We start from the raw sequence: 18,865 nt of genomic DNA, 5'->3' as shown, positions 1-18,865 counted from the left end.
GGAGTGGGTTGCTATGCCCTCTTCCAGGGGATCTTCCCTACCCAGGGATCAAACCCAAGTCTCTTGTGTCCCCTGCATTGGCAGGAAGGTTCTTTACCACTGGTGTTGCCTAGGAAGCCCCTACCAACTCTGTGATCTTGGGCAAATATCCTAACCTATATTTACCTCAGTTTTCTCATCAGTAAATGAGGGTAATAACAATTTATACCTCATGAGGTTGTTAATGAGTAATCAATGAGATTATGTAAATCCTAAAGAATTGCTATTCTTATTGAAATACTTCAAAAGTAGATAACTGAGATTCTCCACAGTCTTAATTTAACAAAGATTAAGAATTGGTCTTGAATTTAAAATCTCCAATGTTAATGCCACCGCTGTTGATTTAGTTTCATTTAAATAACATCATATGTCTTTTAATTAGTGTTCTTATTTGAAATGTGTTTTTTAACACTTAACTTGAATTTAATTTGTATCTTTATTAAAGTTTTAGAGTTAAATGATATGTTAGTAAATTTGCTAATAAATTTATTACTCACTCAGTTCAGTTGCTCAGTTGAGTCTGACTCTTTGTGACCCCATGGACTGCAGCACACCAGGCTGCCCTGTCCTATCACCAACTCCTGGAGCTTGCTCAAACTCATGTACATCAGTACGGTGATGCCATCCAACCATCTCATCCTCTGTCGTCCGTTCTCCTTCCACCTTCAATCTTTCCCAGCATCTGGGCCTTTTCCAATGAGTCAGTGCTTCGCATCAGGTGGCCAAAGTATTGGAGTTTCAACTTCATCATCAGTCCTTCCAATGAATAATCAGGACTTATTTCCTTTAGGATTGACTGGTTTGATCTCCTTGCAGTCCAAGGGACTCTCAAAAGTCTTCTCCAACACCATAGTTCAAAAGCATCAATTCTTCGGCACTCAGCTTTCTTTATGGTCCAACTCTCACATCCATACATGACTACTGGGAAAACCATAGATTTGACTAGAGGGACCTTTGTTGGCAAAGTAATGTCTCTGCTTTTTTTTCTTCCAAAGAGCAAGGGTCTTTTAATTTCGTGGCTTCAGTCACCATCTTCAGTGATTGTGGAGCCCAGGAAAATAAAGTCTGTCACTGTTTCCATTGTTTCCACATCTATTTGCCATGAAGTGATGGGACCGGATGCCATGATCTTTGTTTTTTGAATGTTGAGTGATTTCATTAATATTTGCTATATAAATAAATATCTTTGTTAAATTAAAAAATATGGAGTAACAGAGACTAGACTTACCTTTCTGCCTGAGCTAACTAAAAAGCCAGACAAAATATATGAAAATGAAAAATAGTTCTCAGATAGTGGACATCAGGCCATGCGGGACAGTAATACTCAAGAAAGGAAAAAAGAAGTATGTTCTTGATTGCCCTTACCATAGCTTAATTACCTGGAGAGAGTTTCTAGGTCTTTGTGCAGGGAAAGGTGACCTAGCTGGAACTTGGTAGTTTCTTTGAGTTGAGGAGACCTAGAGTTGGGAGTCCAGGAAGGCCAAAGCAGTTAAAGTTCATGGGGCAAATTGCTGCAGGAATGAAAGCTGTACTGAAGAAGGAATTTTGAGAGCTACCCACTTGAGTCTTTGGGTGAGGGAGTGCTCATTAGTGCATGCATGTGAAGAAACTGCACAATGCTAGGAATGAAAACACTCAAAGGATCAGAGAGAAAAATCCCTTTCATGTTCACTGCAGCCAAAGTGGAAAACCATAATAATTCGTAGGACATCAGGTAAAGGACTCCGAAGGGTATTGCCTCAGTAGCGGGGAAAATTAACCTTTGACTAAAGGCTGCTCTGGCCCTACCTAACAAATCTAAAAAACAAGCCTCAAAAGGGTCAAATTGTTTCAAAGTAACAACTGCATTACAAAGCAAAGCTCAAGAATATGAGAATACAAAAACATACAGCACCTGATTAGGTAATAATACAGTTATGTTATCTTAATAAAAAATTGGAAGACATGCAAAGAAGCTGAAAAAATAGCCCATAAAGTGTACATAAACAAGTAGAAATAGACCTAGCAATGCTGCAGATGGTAGATTCAATAGACAAATATATTAAGACACTTGTAACTATATTTCATTGGTTCAAAAAGTTAGGAAAAGATTGAGTATGGGGTAGAATTGCTCCTGTCAGCTTAAAAGAGCCAGTTTTTAAATCAATAGGAATTTTGCAAGCCAGTGGTTAAACTTTTGGTAGCTTTGAATTAGTTATGGTAGGAGTGTTTACATATTAAGTTGGCAAATGCTACAAATCAGTACAAATGAGGCCTTTTTTGATTTTGGAAAGCTGGTTTATCAGTACACCACTGGACATGGTAGATATAAAAGAGACCTAAATAAAATTTGTAGAGATGAAACCCACAATGTCTGAGATGAAAAGTACACTGGATGGAATCAGATTAGACACAGCATAAGAAAGGATTAGTGAACTTAAAGTTCAAAGCTCAGTCGTGTCCAACTCTTTGTGACCCCATGGACTGTAGCCTGCCAGGCTCCTCTGTCCATGGGATTTTCCAGGCAGTATGGATTTTCCATACTGGAGTGGGTTGCCATTTAGTGAACTTAAGATGTAGTAATAAAAACTATCCAAGATGGGCTTCCCAGGTGGCACTAGTGGTAAAGAACCTCCCTACCAATGCAGGAGACATAAGAAATGCAGGTTCAATCCGTGGGTCAAGAAGATTCTCTTGGAGGAGCGTATGGCAACTTACTCCACTATTCTTTCCTGGAGAATCCCATGGACATAGGATCCTGGCAGGCTACAGTCTATAGGGTCACAAAGAGTCAAACACGACTGAGGCAACTTAGCGTGCTTACAAGATGAAGGACAGAAGAAGGCTGAAAGAATAAGCAGGACGTAAGCTGTGGGGCAAATTCAGTGCCTTAATATACAAGTTCCTAAAAGAGAGGAGAGAAAGCAACAAAAACTATTTGAAGAAATAATGGATGAAAAATTTCTAAATTTGATGAGAACTATAAACCACAGACTCAGGAAGCTCAGCAAACTCCAAGCCCAAGAAATACAATTGAAAACTATACCATGGCACATAAAAATCAAACTCCTAAACACCAGTGGTAAAGAAAAACTTTCAAAGGTAACCAGAGGAAAAAAGACACATTATATACAGAGACACAAAACTAATAATGATAACAGACTTCTCTTCAGAAACATTGCAAGCCAAAAGATGGTATGCAACACTTTTAAAGTCCTGAAAGAAAAATACTGCCAGCTTAAAATCCTCAGAGAAAATATCTTTCAAAATAAAGGAGAAATAAAGACTTAAATATAAAAGCTGAAAGAATTTTTCACTAACAGACCTGCACTACAAAAATGTTAAAGAAGCCCTTTAGGCTGAAAGAAAATGGAACCAGATGGAAAATTTCATCTGCAAAAAAGAAAGGAAAGCACCATAATTTTAAACCGATGGGAAAATATGACTTTTTCTTATTTTTACTCTTTTTAAAAGATAATATTTAAAGCAAAAATGGTTGCTGTCTATTGTGGGGTTTATTTATCTGCTCTTTCCCTTTGTGTATGGCATCCATCCTCAGTATTACAAGTTGACTGCTAAAGTTCCTGCTATCATTCCGTATTTCAGGCAGGAAACGGAAGAAGAACAAGGGATGGAAAGATGTTCCTTTCAGCCAAGTCACCTCTCCCTCCAAGGAGTTTCCCAAAAGTTCCACTCAGTGACTTCCACTTATATCTCAGTGTCCATTCTTAGAAGCCCAGGAGTTGGGGAACGGTTATCATCTAGCTGAGCACATTGCCACCCTGAGTAAAACCAGTCTTGTTACCAAGAACAGAGGATAGATACTAGATGGGCAGGTACCAATCACTGTCATCCTTCTTACAAATTGACAGTAGGCAGTTAATTTGATTATATTTTCTATTAAACTGTTGGTAAATGTTAAATGTCAATAAAATTTTATATTTAATTTTTAAATACCAGCCTTATTGATATGTAACCCACACATCATAAAATTCACCCTTTTAAGTTATAAAATTCAGTGGTCTTTAGTAGATTTATAGTTATGCAAGCATCTTCACTACTTAATTTTAGAACATTTTCATTAACCTCAAAAGAAATCTCATGCCTGTTAGCAGTCATTCATTCTCATTCCCTCCTCCCCTAAGTTCCTGGCAACCATTATTCTATTTTCTGTCTATGAATCTGCATATTCTGGACATTTCACATAAATCAAACCATACAATATGTGATTTCTGTGTCTGGTTTCTTTCACTTTGTAATTTTTTTAAAGGTTCATCCATGTTGTAACATGTATCAGTCGGTACTCCCTTCCTTTTTGTGGATGAGTAATATTCCATTATAGGGATAAATCACCTATATTTATCTGTCTAGCAGCTGATAGACTTTGTATTGTTCCCACTTTTTTTACTGTTATGAAAATGCTGCTATGACTGTCCATGTACAAATTTTTGTGTGGACATATGTTTTCAGCTCTTTTGGGTATATGTCTAGGAGCAGAATTGCTAGGTCATATTTTATACTTATTTCTAAAATGTGGTTCTTTTGGAGTCTAACGATTCATATTTATTCAAGCTGAATGTAGTGATCTGAGAAGTGCTTTGTCTCATTTTGAAGTTCTAGCATGCTTTGAGGCAATGGACGCTTCAAGATGTGCCATTACCATGTGCCTTTGCCACTGGAGATGCAGAAGGCACAATGGAGAAGTTAAAAAATGGTAATCATGATTATCTTATAGATCCATCACAGTAATGACTGCCTTCTTTTTTTTTTTTCTAGCATATTCCTTCTCTTCTGTTTTTGTATTTCCTGTGAAAGAGCATCATTTTCATGCACCGTACTAAATTATGTTTTATATTTCCATTTCCAGGCATTTCTAAGATGTATACTGATATCATTAGAGGAGAATCAATGATCATCTGTGGCTTCACATCCATTTTTTTTTCAGTTTTTCAGAGAGGCATACTTCAGATGTCCAACTTTAGAGGTAAGAGCATTTTTTCCTCTATTTCTTTTCTTTTTTTTTTATTTTTAAATTTTTGGCTACCCTCCATGGCATGTGGGACCTCAGTTCCCTGACGGAATTGAACCTATGCCCCCTGAATTGTAAGGTGGAGTTTTAACTGCTGGATCACTAGGGAAGTCCCATCTGTGTATTTTCTAAAATCATTCTTATGTAGTCCATTTTAATTCATACCAAACTTAAAATATATTCAAGATGTCTTAACTTTGCTGCTTCCCCTATTCTTTACTTATGGACAAATTAAAATAGTATATCAGGTAACAAGAAAATAATTGCTACTGTGTGTTTCCTTAGATTAGAGGGGAAAGTAGTTAAAGAAATGATTTCATGTCTCTCAACATGCACGTGCACACACACACACAGTTGTGTCATCTAGCTCAGATTAACCTCTTTGCTAGACCAATCTGGATCTCAGTGAGTAAATGTTAAGAATTGATTTTCACATTGTTATACAACAGAAAGAAACAACACTGTAAAGCATTTATCCTCCAATTAAAAAAAAAAAAGAATTGGCTTGGTCCTGAGTTTGAGTCTGAGGGTGAAAGTAGTACTGGGGAGTCAGGTTCTAGAAGTGATAATGAGCAGAAGTTGCAAATAGGCTGCAGGTTTGTGGGGATCCTGAGCACGGTGTGCTTGGCCCTGACATAGTTTGTAAAAAAAAAAAAAAAAAAAATTGTATTTAAACATATTTTGGCTCATTATTCACTCACCAGGTGAGCTTTTCACATTTATCGGTTCAGTTCAGTCACTTAGTCCTGTCCAGCTCTTTGCGACCCCATGGACTGCAGCACACCAGGCTTCCCTGTCCATCACCAATCACATTTATGCTCTTTGCCTGACTCCTGAGAGCATTTGAGTCCGCTGTCCCCAGATAAGCAAACTTCAAGCTGCAGACTGTGGGGGAATGTATCCCCAGAAAGCCTCTTTTGCCAGGCTTTCATGGGAAAGAAACTTCCATCTGCTGAAGAACAAGGTCCCCACTCAAAATCTCGAGAGCAAACCGATGGGTATTGCCCAAATGCCATTAATAAAAGAAAAAATAATTAGAGTTCACCTTTCTTTTTTCTTATTTCCTTTTTCTAGAGTTACATGTAATTGTGGGCCTCACCTTGGACATTTTGGGGAGCATAGTATGTGGATATTGGTGTGCAAGGATCATTCAGTTTATATTGACTGACCTGTTCAGCAATACACTGACCAATATAATTTTTTGCATCTCAATGGTGTACATGACTTTCTACATTGGTAAGACAGAAACAGATACAAAAATTCCATCCTTGATGTGTATTTTATGCTTTTTAATTTTCCCTTGTTCTTGAATCCAGCTTCCTTCCAACAGCTTTTCTGCTTTTTTTTTTTTTAAATGTGGCTCCTTTGTGTGTCTTGTCATACTATCTTTCAGGCACCTCTAGCTCTTTCCTGGACTGTCTTAACATACCCTAAATTTCAACTCTTCTCTTGCATTCCTTCTCTTGTATTCCTCCTCTATGTGGTTACTCTCTTATTCTTTTTTAACTCTAACCTTTGACATTACATTTATTCCCTGGCAGTCCCCTGGAAGAGGAAACAGACCTGAGCCAATTTCTGCTCTGACCCTTAGCAACCCATCTCTAAGATGAGAAAGCTAGGAGAGAAGCTCCTGAGATCTTTTCCAGTTCAGCAGTACCCATTCAGGGGGTACCAGAGTGAGGGGACCATAGAAATGGTGGCCCTTACCTGAGGCTAGGAGGCAGGAAAGGAGTTGCAGAAATCAAGTATATCTACCTCTGGAAGAAAAGCAGGACAGAGGAATAATCACAGGAATCAGAGTGCCTAATGCTGGGAAACCTTCAAACAGTCATCTTCTAGTTTAGTCCAGTGAGATTGGGAACTAAAGTTTTTACCCCATTGACTGAGGTAACCAGTCCCCCAAAGCCATAGTAACTATGGCAAAAACATAGCCAAATTCTGCTTCTCCTCTTAGCTCACACAGTGGAGCAATTCCATCCATGAAAGACCTCAGGTATCAAGAGGTTAATTTTTCCTCTTTTCACCTCCAGTTACCAAACAGCACTGCTTTCTCTTAAGATAAAGTGCTACCTATTGTTGCTCACCACCCCAAATCAGTAAAATTACAGAAAAACATTCACTGAAGACTCATTTCCTTACTCTCTTTTTTTCCCCCTCCCTTATGTCCCTGTTACGAATGCCTTAAGTGCCTGAAGAAAAGAAGTTAATTTAATATTTCCTTTTTTTCCCTCTTGGGCCGTAAGTTCCTTGAGACAGAGCTGTCTCTTATCCATCTTTATATTTATTCTTTTCTTTGTTCCCTGAGTCAAGCCAAATGCTTGCCATAGGCCCAATAATAATTAAACACATGTTGGTTGAATAAACTATTAGTCCTTAAAGAGCTTGAAAGTTGGGCAGATTTCACTTCAAACCCGAGTTTTACGACTTATTAGCTTGGTAACTTTGGAATATTACTTAACCTCTTTACACTTCAGTTAGTTCCTCATCTATAAATGTAATATAATGCAGCCTAATTTAGAGGGGTGTGCCAGGCGTTAGTGAGGTAGTATGTGTTGTGTGACTCACTCATGCTGGTGTCCTGGAGGTAACTTTGACCAGCTCACGAGAGCTGACTGTCCACATCTCTTCCCAGCACTTTATTCAACTGACATAACTTGGGTGTAGCTTGAAATAGGCCTTAGTGGGACCATGGAAATTGGCAGACACAATCAATTGTTTTTTTTTTTTTTTTTTTTACCACCCAGATTGCTTCTGATAAACATTTACCAACATGCCACTGAGCTCAAGGTAGAGCAGCCAATATATGTTGATTACTTTCCCCTTTCCTCCTAATTCATGTAGGTGCTCTCGGTCAAGTGCTTGAGAGGTCTGGAGTAGATGCTCCCTCACTTGCTCTCAGAAGGAATCTCTGCTACAAAGCCTTGATCTTGGACCCCCTAGCCTCCAGGCTGTGAGATAATACATTCTTGTTGAAGATACTTTGGTAACAGCCCCAGGAAATGAATACCCGCTCCCTCATCCATTACACTTTCCTCTGCTTCAGGAATTAAAAACAATTTTCTGGCCGTTCTCTCCTCTTATACTTAATCAGATCCTGACAACAAAAGTCAGGAACAGACAGTTCTAAGGAGAAGTTCCATTGCCAGAAAGCTAGACATAGATAAAATTTTTATTTACACATTCTCTAACATGACATTTCTGTCGTGTTATCTAATTTTATTTTTTTTCTTCACTAACGAACACATTGTTAACTGGCTTGAATCCAGGGAGTGTCTGATTGAGGTTTGAACCTCATCTCTTCAAGCACAGGTAGTAATTTCCATTTTTGTCTTGTTAAATCCACTGTACCTGGGGTTTTAGAAATCACCTGTGTCAGCACATTTGTTCTTTTTTCATAAAATAAAATAGTCAGGAAATTGCACAGACTTTGCCACATAGACAAAAGACACATTGGAACATTGTTGGTTGACAGGTCGTATAGCTAACAATGTTAATATATCAGCCCACGGGAAAAATTTTAGTCTTGGGACCCCATGGACTGTATCTTGCCAGGTGCCTCTGTCTGTGGGATTCTCCAGGCAAGAATAGTGGAGTGGGTTGCCATTTCCTTCTCCAGGGGATCTTTCCGACCCAGGAATCGAACCCAGGTCTCCTGCATTGCAGGCAGATTCTTTACTGACTAAGCTATGAGGGAAGCCCCCAAAGTGCAAGTAGTAGTCACTGAGTCGTGTCCGACTCTTTGCGACCCCATGGTATGTCCATGGAATTCTCCGGGCAAGAATACTGGAGTGGGTTGCCATTCCCTTCTCCAGGGGATCTTCCCTACCCAGGGATCGAACTCAGTCTCCTGCATTGCAGGCAGATTCTTTACCATCTAAGCTACCAGGGAAACCCTAGTGTATAAAAGGCAGTTTAAGAGCGTCATCGTATAATTCATGTAAGATGATGGGTTGTGTGTAAGTCTAGGCCAGAGGTACAGCAAGAGTGGTGGTGAGAGGGGTCTGTTATAGCAGAAGCAATATTTTATCAAGTGGCATTGGTCAGAATTTCTGGTGAATAGAAACAGATTTTAGTCAGTTTTATTGTTTTAAAACAATGCATTCTTTTCTTACGTGTTCCAAGGCTGACTGTTCTCACTCTTTTTTTATGTCATTGGTTTAGGCTATAAATGTCAAAGGACTCTGGTCATGACCCTAACGTTTTCTTGTTGGGAAACATCCATTTCTGAATCCTGTTGTTTTTAGGAAACAAAATCCCTTTGATTCTCCTACTAGGAGGACCTTCACTTTTTCTAAACCAAAGAGAGAAAGAGAGAGAGTTTGAGAGAGAGCCACTTTCCTGTGCTATTTGAAGGCTCTGTAACCTTCAGGACTGTTAGTATTGATGGTGTTCAACCATTCTTCATAGTTGGTTTTCCTGCCTCAGATTGCATTGACACATTTGCTTAGAGCCCAGGGAATTACATATGAATTACATATCATGCCAAAAAACAGTAGGCGTGAGGACCTACAGTAACCAAGAAAGCACTGAGCTTGGGCCACAACCCCTAGGACATGCAGCACAGAGTCCTTGAGGTGCTGGTTAGAGGCTGTTAAACTTATTTTTCATTAGCTCTGTCCTCAAGGATGGTCTATGGCAGGGGTTGGCAAACTGTAGCCAAATATGCCTATTTTTTTTTGCATTGCCTATGAGCTAAGAATGGTTTTTACATTAAAAAAAACCCAAAATAAAAATATTTTTCAGCATGCAAAAATTATTTGCAGTTAAAATTTCAATGTCCATTATTTATTGGGTGCTCATTTGTTACATATTACCTGTGGCTGCTTATGCACTAGAACAGTTGAGGTTGATAGTTGCAACTAGGACCACGTGACGTGCAAATACTAAATATTTACTATATGATCCTTCACAGAGAAAGTTTGTCAATCCCCAATCTAAGGATTAGGCCAATCCCTTTAAGCAACTTTCTAAGAAATGCAATCACTGACTGTTTTAAATTTCCCGATTCATCACTCAAGAGAAGTAGCTCCATGTACAGATTTGAACACAACTAATTTTATTCTTTTTTTTCTCCTCAGTGGAATTTTTGGGAATGTCAGGTACAGTTGCGTTAGCCACTGTAGGACTAAATTTAGATTCCTTAAGCTTTAAACCGAGGATCAAGTTGATAATTACTAAGTAAGTCTCATATTTTGTACTTGTTATAGGTCTCATAGAAATTTAGTGCTTAAATGCCTTCACAAAAATAATGATATTTCTTTTTATAACTTTTCTATCTTTTAATTTTACTGCCAGTCATATTTGAAAAGAACTTGTTACCAATAATTATTGACATTCCTATTGTGAATTGATATTCCTATTATGAATAATGTAATATCAGTGGCTCAGAGATCATAGTAATTCTTATAACTCTTTGATAAAAATTCAATTGTGAGAAGTTTAAAAACTACTTTATTCCTTTGTTTTCTACATAACATACCTGAATGATAGTATCGTAGTATGAAAAGAGCTAGAAAAGAAAAGTAGCAGAAAGGTGCAATACCAGCAAACTCTAATCTAGCTTTACCTCTGGTGTTACAAGGATATCTGTGGACAGAGTAAAAGCCATTTGCCTGTCTTCTCAGACAAAGGCATTAGCCATTCTCTGAGCAGCTGTGCTAAATTATAGAATTGTCTCAGAATTATTTCATACCAAATCATAGTCTAGTGTATAAATTCTCATATTGGATGAAAGCCAGTGTTGAAATGAGAAAAATAAGCCATTATCCTGAGTTTTCCTGTGAAGATTTGTTGCTTTAATATAAAGGACTATTTTTTGTTCTGAAATTATGTCCTTCATACTTTTTTGATATTTAAAATGTCATTTCTCTCATGAAATTACAGTCATGGAAGATGGTACTATTTTAAAAAATTACTTTGCAAACTTTTAAAAAAATGGCTCCTGTAGCTTACTCTGCTGCTGCTGCTGCTAAGTCGCTTCAGTGGTGTCCCAACTCTGTGCGACCCCATAGACGGCAGCCCACCAGGCTCCCCCATCCCTGGGATTCTCCAGGCAAGAACACTGGAGTGGGTTGCCATTTCCTTCTCCAGTGCATGAAAGTGAAAAGTGAAAGTAAAGTCGCTCAGTCATGTCCGACTCTTTGAGACCCATGGACTGCAGCCCACCAGGCTCCTCCATCCATGGGATTTTCCAGGCAAGAGTACTGGAGTGGGGTGCCATTGCCTTCTCTGGTAGCTTATTCTAGTCTTGTGTATATGTGAATTACACTTTACTGGTTTTCAAAAACCAGAAGCTTAGAAATAACTAGTTCATAGAACATATCCTTTTTGTCTGAATTTTAAAGGACAGTTTTCTGAGCTCAGTCATGCTGTCTGTCAGCATCATCATAAATTACTCATTCTATTCATTCAGTTGTTTATTCTTTTATGTATTCAACCAGGCCTTTCTTATTATCTCCTATGGCCTGGACATTGTATCCTAGGTTTGGGGCTTTGAAAATAAGTCCCTTCTCAGAAGACACTCATTGTTAAATGATGGATGTGTTTATTTAAGAGACTATGAATAAGTATAAATAATTATATCTTTATTAGGATCTTACTATATGTAAGCTGTTTCTTAAGGTACTGTGGAGACATTTTAAAAATTCTTCTATTCAGTCAGTTATTCCATCATTTCTGAATTTTGATAAAACTAAGCTTCGGGGTTTGAGGTCCCACTGATACCCTTTTCTGCTAGGAGTTCTGAATCAATTGAATCAAGTGACAGGAGTCAGGTAGAGAATTGGACTGTCTGCTTGATTGGAGTAATGCTGTATCAGAGAACATGGTTTCTATCTGCAGCTAAAATGAGGCTTCCTAACGCTTCTTTCCCAGTATAGATCTTGAGGCCTACCTATAGGGAGACTGGTTTGTGGGACAGACAGATGGTCACCCAGTCCTCTGAAAGGGGAGGTCTGAATAGAGGAGTTCAAGAAGGGGCAAGACTTGAGATCTGACTGTACAAGTCAGACCTGGCCCAGACCCAGGTGTGATACCACATGGAGCCAGAGCAGCCTCATGCCCTAAGCACTGAATCTTTGGAGGTGGGACTAGATTTTTGTTTTTGCTTTTCTTAAGTTTTTTTTTTTTTTTAATGTGGACCATTTTTAAAGTCTTTATTGAATTTGTTACAACATTGCTTCTGTTTTATGTTTTGGTTTTTTGGCTGTGAGATGTGGGTTCTTATCTCCCAGACCAGGAATTGAGCCCATACCCTCAGCATTAGAAGGAAAAATCCTAACCGCTAGAAGGCCAGGAAAGTCACAAGACATGTAGATTTTTGGAAAGCAATTTGGGTGGTCCTAATGTGCTTCTCTGCTTGAGAACCATAGTGTTGTAGATGACTGGCACTGTGAGGACTCAGAGGAGGATCATGTCTAGCGAGCGTGCTGAGGATATTTTTCCTGAAGAGTATGGGATTAGAGTCAGCCTCACAACATCTTTAGGAATTTGGTAGATGAGAAATCAGACAGAAGGGACCTTCAAGATAAGGGCATGAGTGTACCCATATAACCCAGCAATCCTACTACTAGGCATATATTCTGAGGAAACCAAAATTGAAAAAGACACATGTACTCCAATGTTCATTGCAGCACTATTTACAATAGCTAGAACATGGAAGTAACCTAGATGTCCGCTGACAGATGAATGGATAAAGAAGCTGTGGTACATATATACAATGGAATGCTACACAGCCATAAAAAGGAATGCATTTGAGTCAGTTCTAATAAGCCTCTTATATAGTGTGAAGTAAGTCAGAAAGGGAAATATAAATATCATATACTGATGCATATATATGGAATCTAAGAAGATGGTACTGATGAGTTTCTTTTCAGGGCAGCAGTGGAGAAACAGACATAGAAGACAGACCTATGGACCCGGGGGAAGGGGAGGAGGGAGAGGGTAGGATGTATGGAGAGAGTAACATAGAAATTTACATTACCATATGTAAAATAGATAACCAATGGGAATTTGCTCTCTGACTCAGGGAACTCAAACAGGTGCTCTGTGACAATCTAGAAGGGTAGGATAGGGAGGGAGATGGAAGGGAGGTTTGGGAGGGAGGGGACATGGGTGTACCTATGGCTGATTCTTATTGATGTATGACAGAAAACCACAAAATTCTGTAAAGCAATTATCCTTCAGTTAAAAAAATAAATAAAAAAAATATAAGGGCGTGAGTGTGCCTGCTCAGTCACTCAGTCATGTCCACCTCTTTGTGACCCTGTGATCTATAGCCCTCCAGGTTCTTCTGTCCATGGGATTCTCTAGACAAGAATACTGGATAAAGGACTTTATGCAAATCACAATGGGAGAAGTAGTGCAGAATGTTGAGGGGATCCAGTCAGCTAGTACAAAGTCAGGGTTGACCAGACAGGGGGCTCCTTGCCGCAGCCTCAGCTGTGGTTTCAGTCATGGGTCTGACATGGATATGCTGCCAACTCATCTCAGCAAAATCGCCACATCACCAACTTGGCGGGGGTGGATCTTTATTTTTCTGCCTCGATCTTACTACTCTGCTGCAAGAGAGGCAGCCCACAGATATTGGTGTGATGAAGGTGATTGTAATGTGAAACAATGTATTTTAGTTCCAACAAAATACTTTTAATGAAATTCATTAATTTTTATTTAGGTATAGTTTATTTATAATATGTATTAATCTTAACATAATACAATGTAGTGACTCAATATTTTTATAGTTTTTACTCCATTTAAAGTTATTATAAAATAATGGCTATATTTTCCTGTGCTATATATCTTTGTGGCTTATTTATTTTATACATAGTAGTTTTTATCTCTTAATCCCCAACTCCTGTCTTGCTCTTCTTTCTCCCCACTGGTAACCACTAGTTTGTTCTCTATATCTGTGAGTCTGTTTCTGATTCCAACAGAATAGTTTTTAAATGTTGATAGTAGCGGTGATGGAGGCAAAGACCTCTACTAAGACAAGAGTGGTAGATATGTGATAGATGCTTTTATATGAAAAGGAAACTATTTTAAAAAAGCACATCCCTTAAAGTGTGATTTCCTTTCCATTTATCCTAGGTTTCTAATAATGTTTTCATGTATATTCCAACATTTAATATACACTTTCTTTGGCATCGTAATTGGATGTGGACAAATCAAAGATTTTCAATTTCACACTGTAGTTTTCATGTCTATCTTATTTGTAACAGTGAATTTTGTAAGGTAAGGATTATAATTTAAAGTTTGCTTACTGAACTCAGGTTCTCAAGTCCAGAATTAGAATTGAGAAGTGGGTTATAGCAAAAGGAGCTATGGACATGCAGTCAGGAAACCTGTATTGTTGTCAAGGTCCTGACAATAGCTTGCTGTGCAACTAAGGGAAAGTCTATTTACTCTTCAAGGTTTCATCTGTAAAGAGAGAAGGGGCAGAACAGGAGCATCAACATAACCCATGAGCTTGATAGAGATGCAAATTCATGGGCCCATCCCATTTAACTGATTTGTATCTCTGGAGATGAGATGCAGGAAACTGTTTCAACATGTTTAAGTGTGAGCACCCCAGCAACCAGATTAATGGCTCCTAACATTTTGTTGACTTCATCATCATTTATTATTGTCATAACTATGATAAAGCCATTTATTTAACATTAACTGTGCACAGTATGTCACAAGAAAATAAAGTGTGTCACGGTTTCCATTGTTTCCCCATCTATTTGCTGTGAAGTGATGGGACCAGCTGCCATGATCTTAGTTTTCTGAATGTTGAGTTTAAGCCAGGTTTTTCACTCTCCTCTTTCACCTTCATCAAGAGACTCTTTAGTTCCTCTTCGCTTGAGACTTATTGAGAAAAATGTTTTGGAGATGGTGAGTCAAACAAAGGCCTGGATGTCATAATCATTGCTAGCATGTGTTAAGTGCAGATCACCCTCTAAACATCATTCTAAGCCCTATGAATGTTACTTCATTTAGTTGAATCTTCATGAAAGTCCTTTGAGGCAATTCAGTGACTATTATTTTTCCATATTACAGATGAAGAAATTGAGGCTTGAAGAGGTTAAATAACTTGCTTAAGGTTTCATAGCAATAAAAGTCTAAATGTGAACCTAAGTAGACTGACTCCAGAGCCTTTGCTAAACTGCCTTTCTCTTTTTGATATCAGGAAATGACATCAGTTGTTCTATTTCATCTGGACTCAATGGTATTTTAAAGAAAAATCTTTCAGTAAGGCTGAAAGTGTAGCTAATTACTTTGCAGAAGACTTAAATGCAAGGTGGAGGTGCTGTGCTATGCTAAGTCTTTCGGGCATGTCCGATTCTTTGCGACCCTGTGGACTGTAGCCCACCAGGCTCCTCTGTTCATGGGGATTCTCCAGGCAAGAATAATAGAATGGGTTGCCATGCCCTCCTCCAGGGGATCCTCCCAACCCAAGGATCGAACCCAGGTCTCCTGCATTGCAGGCGAATTCTTTACTGTCTGAGCCACTGACAAGCTCCTTAGAAAGTCATGGCAGGATTCAGAAATTAGACCAGGAGGACCTGTAGATCATGAAGAGTTTGCCCAAATTAATTATATATATTATAGATGGCAAATTGTGGATAACAGGAATCCTCTAAATTGTCTTATGAAATTCATAGCTAAGTGACTGATACACAATATCTTTTTTGAAGCTGAAATTTATCAGTTGTATTTCTGCTGAAATCTCATTTGAAGGACAAGGAGATGCAAGTCTGTTACAGATAGAATCTAAATTTTAGCATAGGGTCCTATAGAAAAATAATCTATAGTGAAAGGAGGCAGGAATAGAAATTATTTGTGTGATTTAGTATATGATTCTTGGGGTGGCTCAGCTGGTAAAGAATCTGCCTGCAATGTGGGAGACCTGAGTTCAACCCCTGGGTTGGGAAGATCCCCTGGAGAAGGGAATGGCTACCCACTCCAGTATTCTGGCCTGGAGAACTCCAAGGACTGTATATCCATGGGGTTGCAAACAGTCGGACACGACTGAGCAACTTTCACCTTCACTTTCCTGTAGCAGCTCAAAAAAATTTGGTTGAGCTAAATTTATTAAAGTGTCTACAATGATTTTACTTTTTCCTCATGACAGGTCCTCCTGGTCTAATTTCTGAATCCTGTCATGACCTTCCAGGGAACTTGTCAATGTTATCTGAAGAAGTTTCCCTGCAGGGATTTACTACCAAAATCCTAAACAGGACAAACTAGTATTAATGATAATTTCTTATACTTGTATAGAGCTTCTAGCCTTATTTTTCAAGATTTGAGTATTATATGCAAAATTTAGATAGTAGATTTGGTTAGTCCCAGAAAGTTTAAACAACTTATTAATAAACTGGATTGACTTCTCTTTTCTGAAAAATTTTTCATGAAATTTAGTATTTACTACATAGTATCAACCGTACCAAAAAAAAAAAAAAAAAACACCAAAACACGTGAATACATAAGGCGTGATTTAAACTAAATGTTTTTCTTTCAACAGGTTTGTTACTGTTGTGTTAGTAAGCCCTATTCTGATGCATTCAAGTTATGAGTACAACTGGAGGTGGGGAATTGTTATAGCATGGTCTGGAATTAAAGGAGTTTTTAGCTTACTCTTTGCTCCTGAAGTTCATAATCTGGCTGAAGAAAGAGTAGAGTCACCAGAGCTGGTAAGAAAAGTCATGTCCCATGATTATTCATATTTACTCATTTTTATTTTGTAGCACTTTTCATAGTACCCAATAATGAAAGTTAACCATTTAAAAAATTAGATTTGGAAAATGCATTCTTTTAAGTAGAAAAGAACTTATGGAGGAAAGTTTATGTTGACAGTGTGAAAGGGACCAAATATAACTAGTGGTGATGGCTGTGGGAGTCAGATGACACTTGGGAAATGAATTCTGGCCTCACCATTCACAGGTTGAGTGATCTTGGGTGAGTTTAGACTTGTGGGACTTCAAGTTGAGGATCGCAGTGATGCTTAGTAAAACACCTGACAGCTTAGTAAATGTACAGTAGGTGTTGTTGAACATACAAATGCTGTTTTTCAAGACCTTTCAGAAAATATGAAAAAACCAATAACCTAGCTAGAGCATTCTAGTTCCTATAGCATCAGAGTGAAAACTGAAATGCTTATTAAATATACTAAGGAAAAAAGGATTTTATAAATGTTTGAATTAAGGATCTAGTTAATATTTATATCTTTTCAGTTCAGTTGCTCAGTCGAGTTCAACTCTTTGCAACGCACGGACTGCAGCTTGCCAGGATTCCCTGTCCATCTCCAACTCCCAGAGTTTACTCAAACTCATGTCCACTGACTCGGTGATGCCATCCAACCATCTCATCCTCTGTCATCCCCGTCTCCTCCCACCTTCAATCTTTCCCAGCATCAGGGTCTTTTCAAATGAGTCAGTTCTTCACATTAGGTGGCCAAAGTATTGGAGTTTCAGCTTCAGCATCAGTCCTTCCAATGAATATTCAGGACTAATTTCCTTTAGGATGGACTGGTTGGATCTCCTTGCAGTCCAAGGGACTCTCAAGAGTCTTCTCCAATAGCACAGTTCAAAAGCATCAATTCTTTGGCACTCAGTTTTCTTTATAGTTCAACTCTCATATCCATACATAACTACTGGAAAAACCATAGCTTTGACTAGACGGACCTTTGTTGGCAAAGTAACTCTCTGCTTTTTAATATGTTGTCTCCATTGGTCATAACTTTTCTTCCAAGGAGGAAGCATCTTTTAATGTCATGGCTGCAGTCACTATCTGTAGTGATTTTGAAGCCCCCCAAAAAAGTCAGCCACTGTTTCCCCATCTATTTGCCATGAAGTGATGGGACCAGATGCCATGATCTTAGTTTTCTGAATGTTGAGCTTTAAGGCAACTTTTTCACGCTCCTCTTTCACTTTCATCAAGAGGCTCTTCAGTTCTTCTTTGCTTTCTGCCATAAGGGTGGTGTCATCTGCGTATCTGAGGTTATTGATATTTCTCCTGGCAATCTTGACTTCAGCTTGTGCTTCTTCCAGACCAGTGTTTCTCATGATGGTACTCTGCACGTGAATTAAACAAGCAGGGTGACAATATACAGCCTTGACGTACTCCTTTTCCTGTTTGGAACCAGTCTGTTGTTCCATGTCCAGTTCTAACTGTTGCTTCCTGACCTGCGTACGGATTTCTTAAGAGGCAGGTCAGGTGGTCTGGTATTCCCATCTCTTTCAGAATTTTCCACAGTTTGTTGTGATCCACAGAGTCAAAGGCTTTGATGTAGTCAATAAAGCAGAAGTAGATGTTTTTCTGGAACTCTTGCTTTTTCAATGACCTAGTGGATGTTGGCAATTTGATCTCTGGTTCCTCTGTCTTTTCTAAATCCAGCTTGAACATCTGGAATTTCATGGTTCACATACTGTTGAAGCCTGGCTTGGAGAATTTTGAGCATTACTTTACTGGCGTGTGAGATGAGTGCAATTGTGTGGTAGTTTGAGCATTCTTTGGCATTACCTTTCTTTGGGATTGGAATGAAAACTGACTTTTTCCAGTCCTGTGGCCACTGTTGAGTTTTCCAAATTTGCTGGCATATTGAGTGCAGCACTTTCACAGCATCATCTTTTAGGATTTGAAATAGCTCAACTGGAATTCCATCATCTCCACTAGCTTTGTTCGTAGTGATGCTTCCTAAAGCCCATTTGACTTCACACTCCAGGATGTCTGGCTCTAGGTGAGTGATCACACCATCCTGATTATCTGGGTCATGAAGAACTTTTTTGTATAGCTCTTCTGTGTATTCTTGCCACCCCCTCTTAATATATTATGCTTCTGTTA

The 18,865-nt window shown here is 38.6% G+C and overlaps 1 protein-coding gene across 1 annotated transcript in view; it reads left to right on the top strand.

The window, feature by feature from the left end:
- Positions 1 to 18,865, top strand: part of SLC9C2 (solute carrier family 9 member C2 (putative)) — an 83,861-nt gene that overhangs the window by 15,910 nt on the left and 49,086 nt on the right. The window contains exons 5-9 of the mRNA XM_061159808.1: positions 4,886 to 5,002; positions 6,122 to 6,283; positions 10,126 to 10,225; positions 14,132 to 14,275; positions 16,548 to 16,716. Coding sequence (XP_061015791.1) covers positions 4,886 to 5,002; positions 6,122 to 6,283; positions 10,126 to 10,225; positions 14,132 to 14,275; positions 16,548 to 16,716 — 692 coding nt within the window. The remainder of the gene's footprint in view (positions 1 to 4,885; positions 5,003 to 6,121; positions 6,284 to 10,125; positions 10,226 to 14,131; positions 14,276 to 16,547; positions 16,717 to 18,865) is intronic.

The sequence above is a fragment of the Dama dama genome, chromosome 14 (genome assembly GCF_033118175.1).
Source record: "Dama dama isolate Ldn47 chromosome 14, ASM3311817v1, whole genome shotgun sequence".
Taxonomy (NCBI): Eukaryota; Metazoa; Chordata; class Mammalia; order Artiodactyla; family Cervidae; genus Dama; species Dama dama.
The sequence above is the reverse complement of the archived record's forward strand: the minus strand, read 5'-3'. Positions and strand labels throughout refer to the sequence as shown.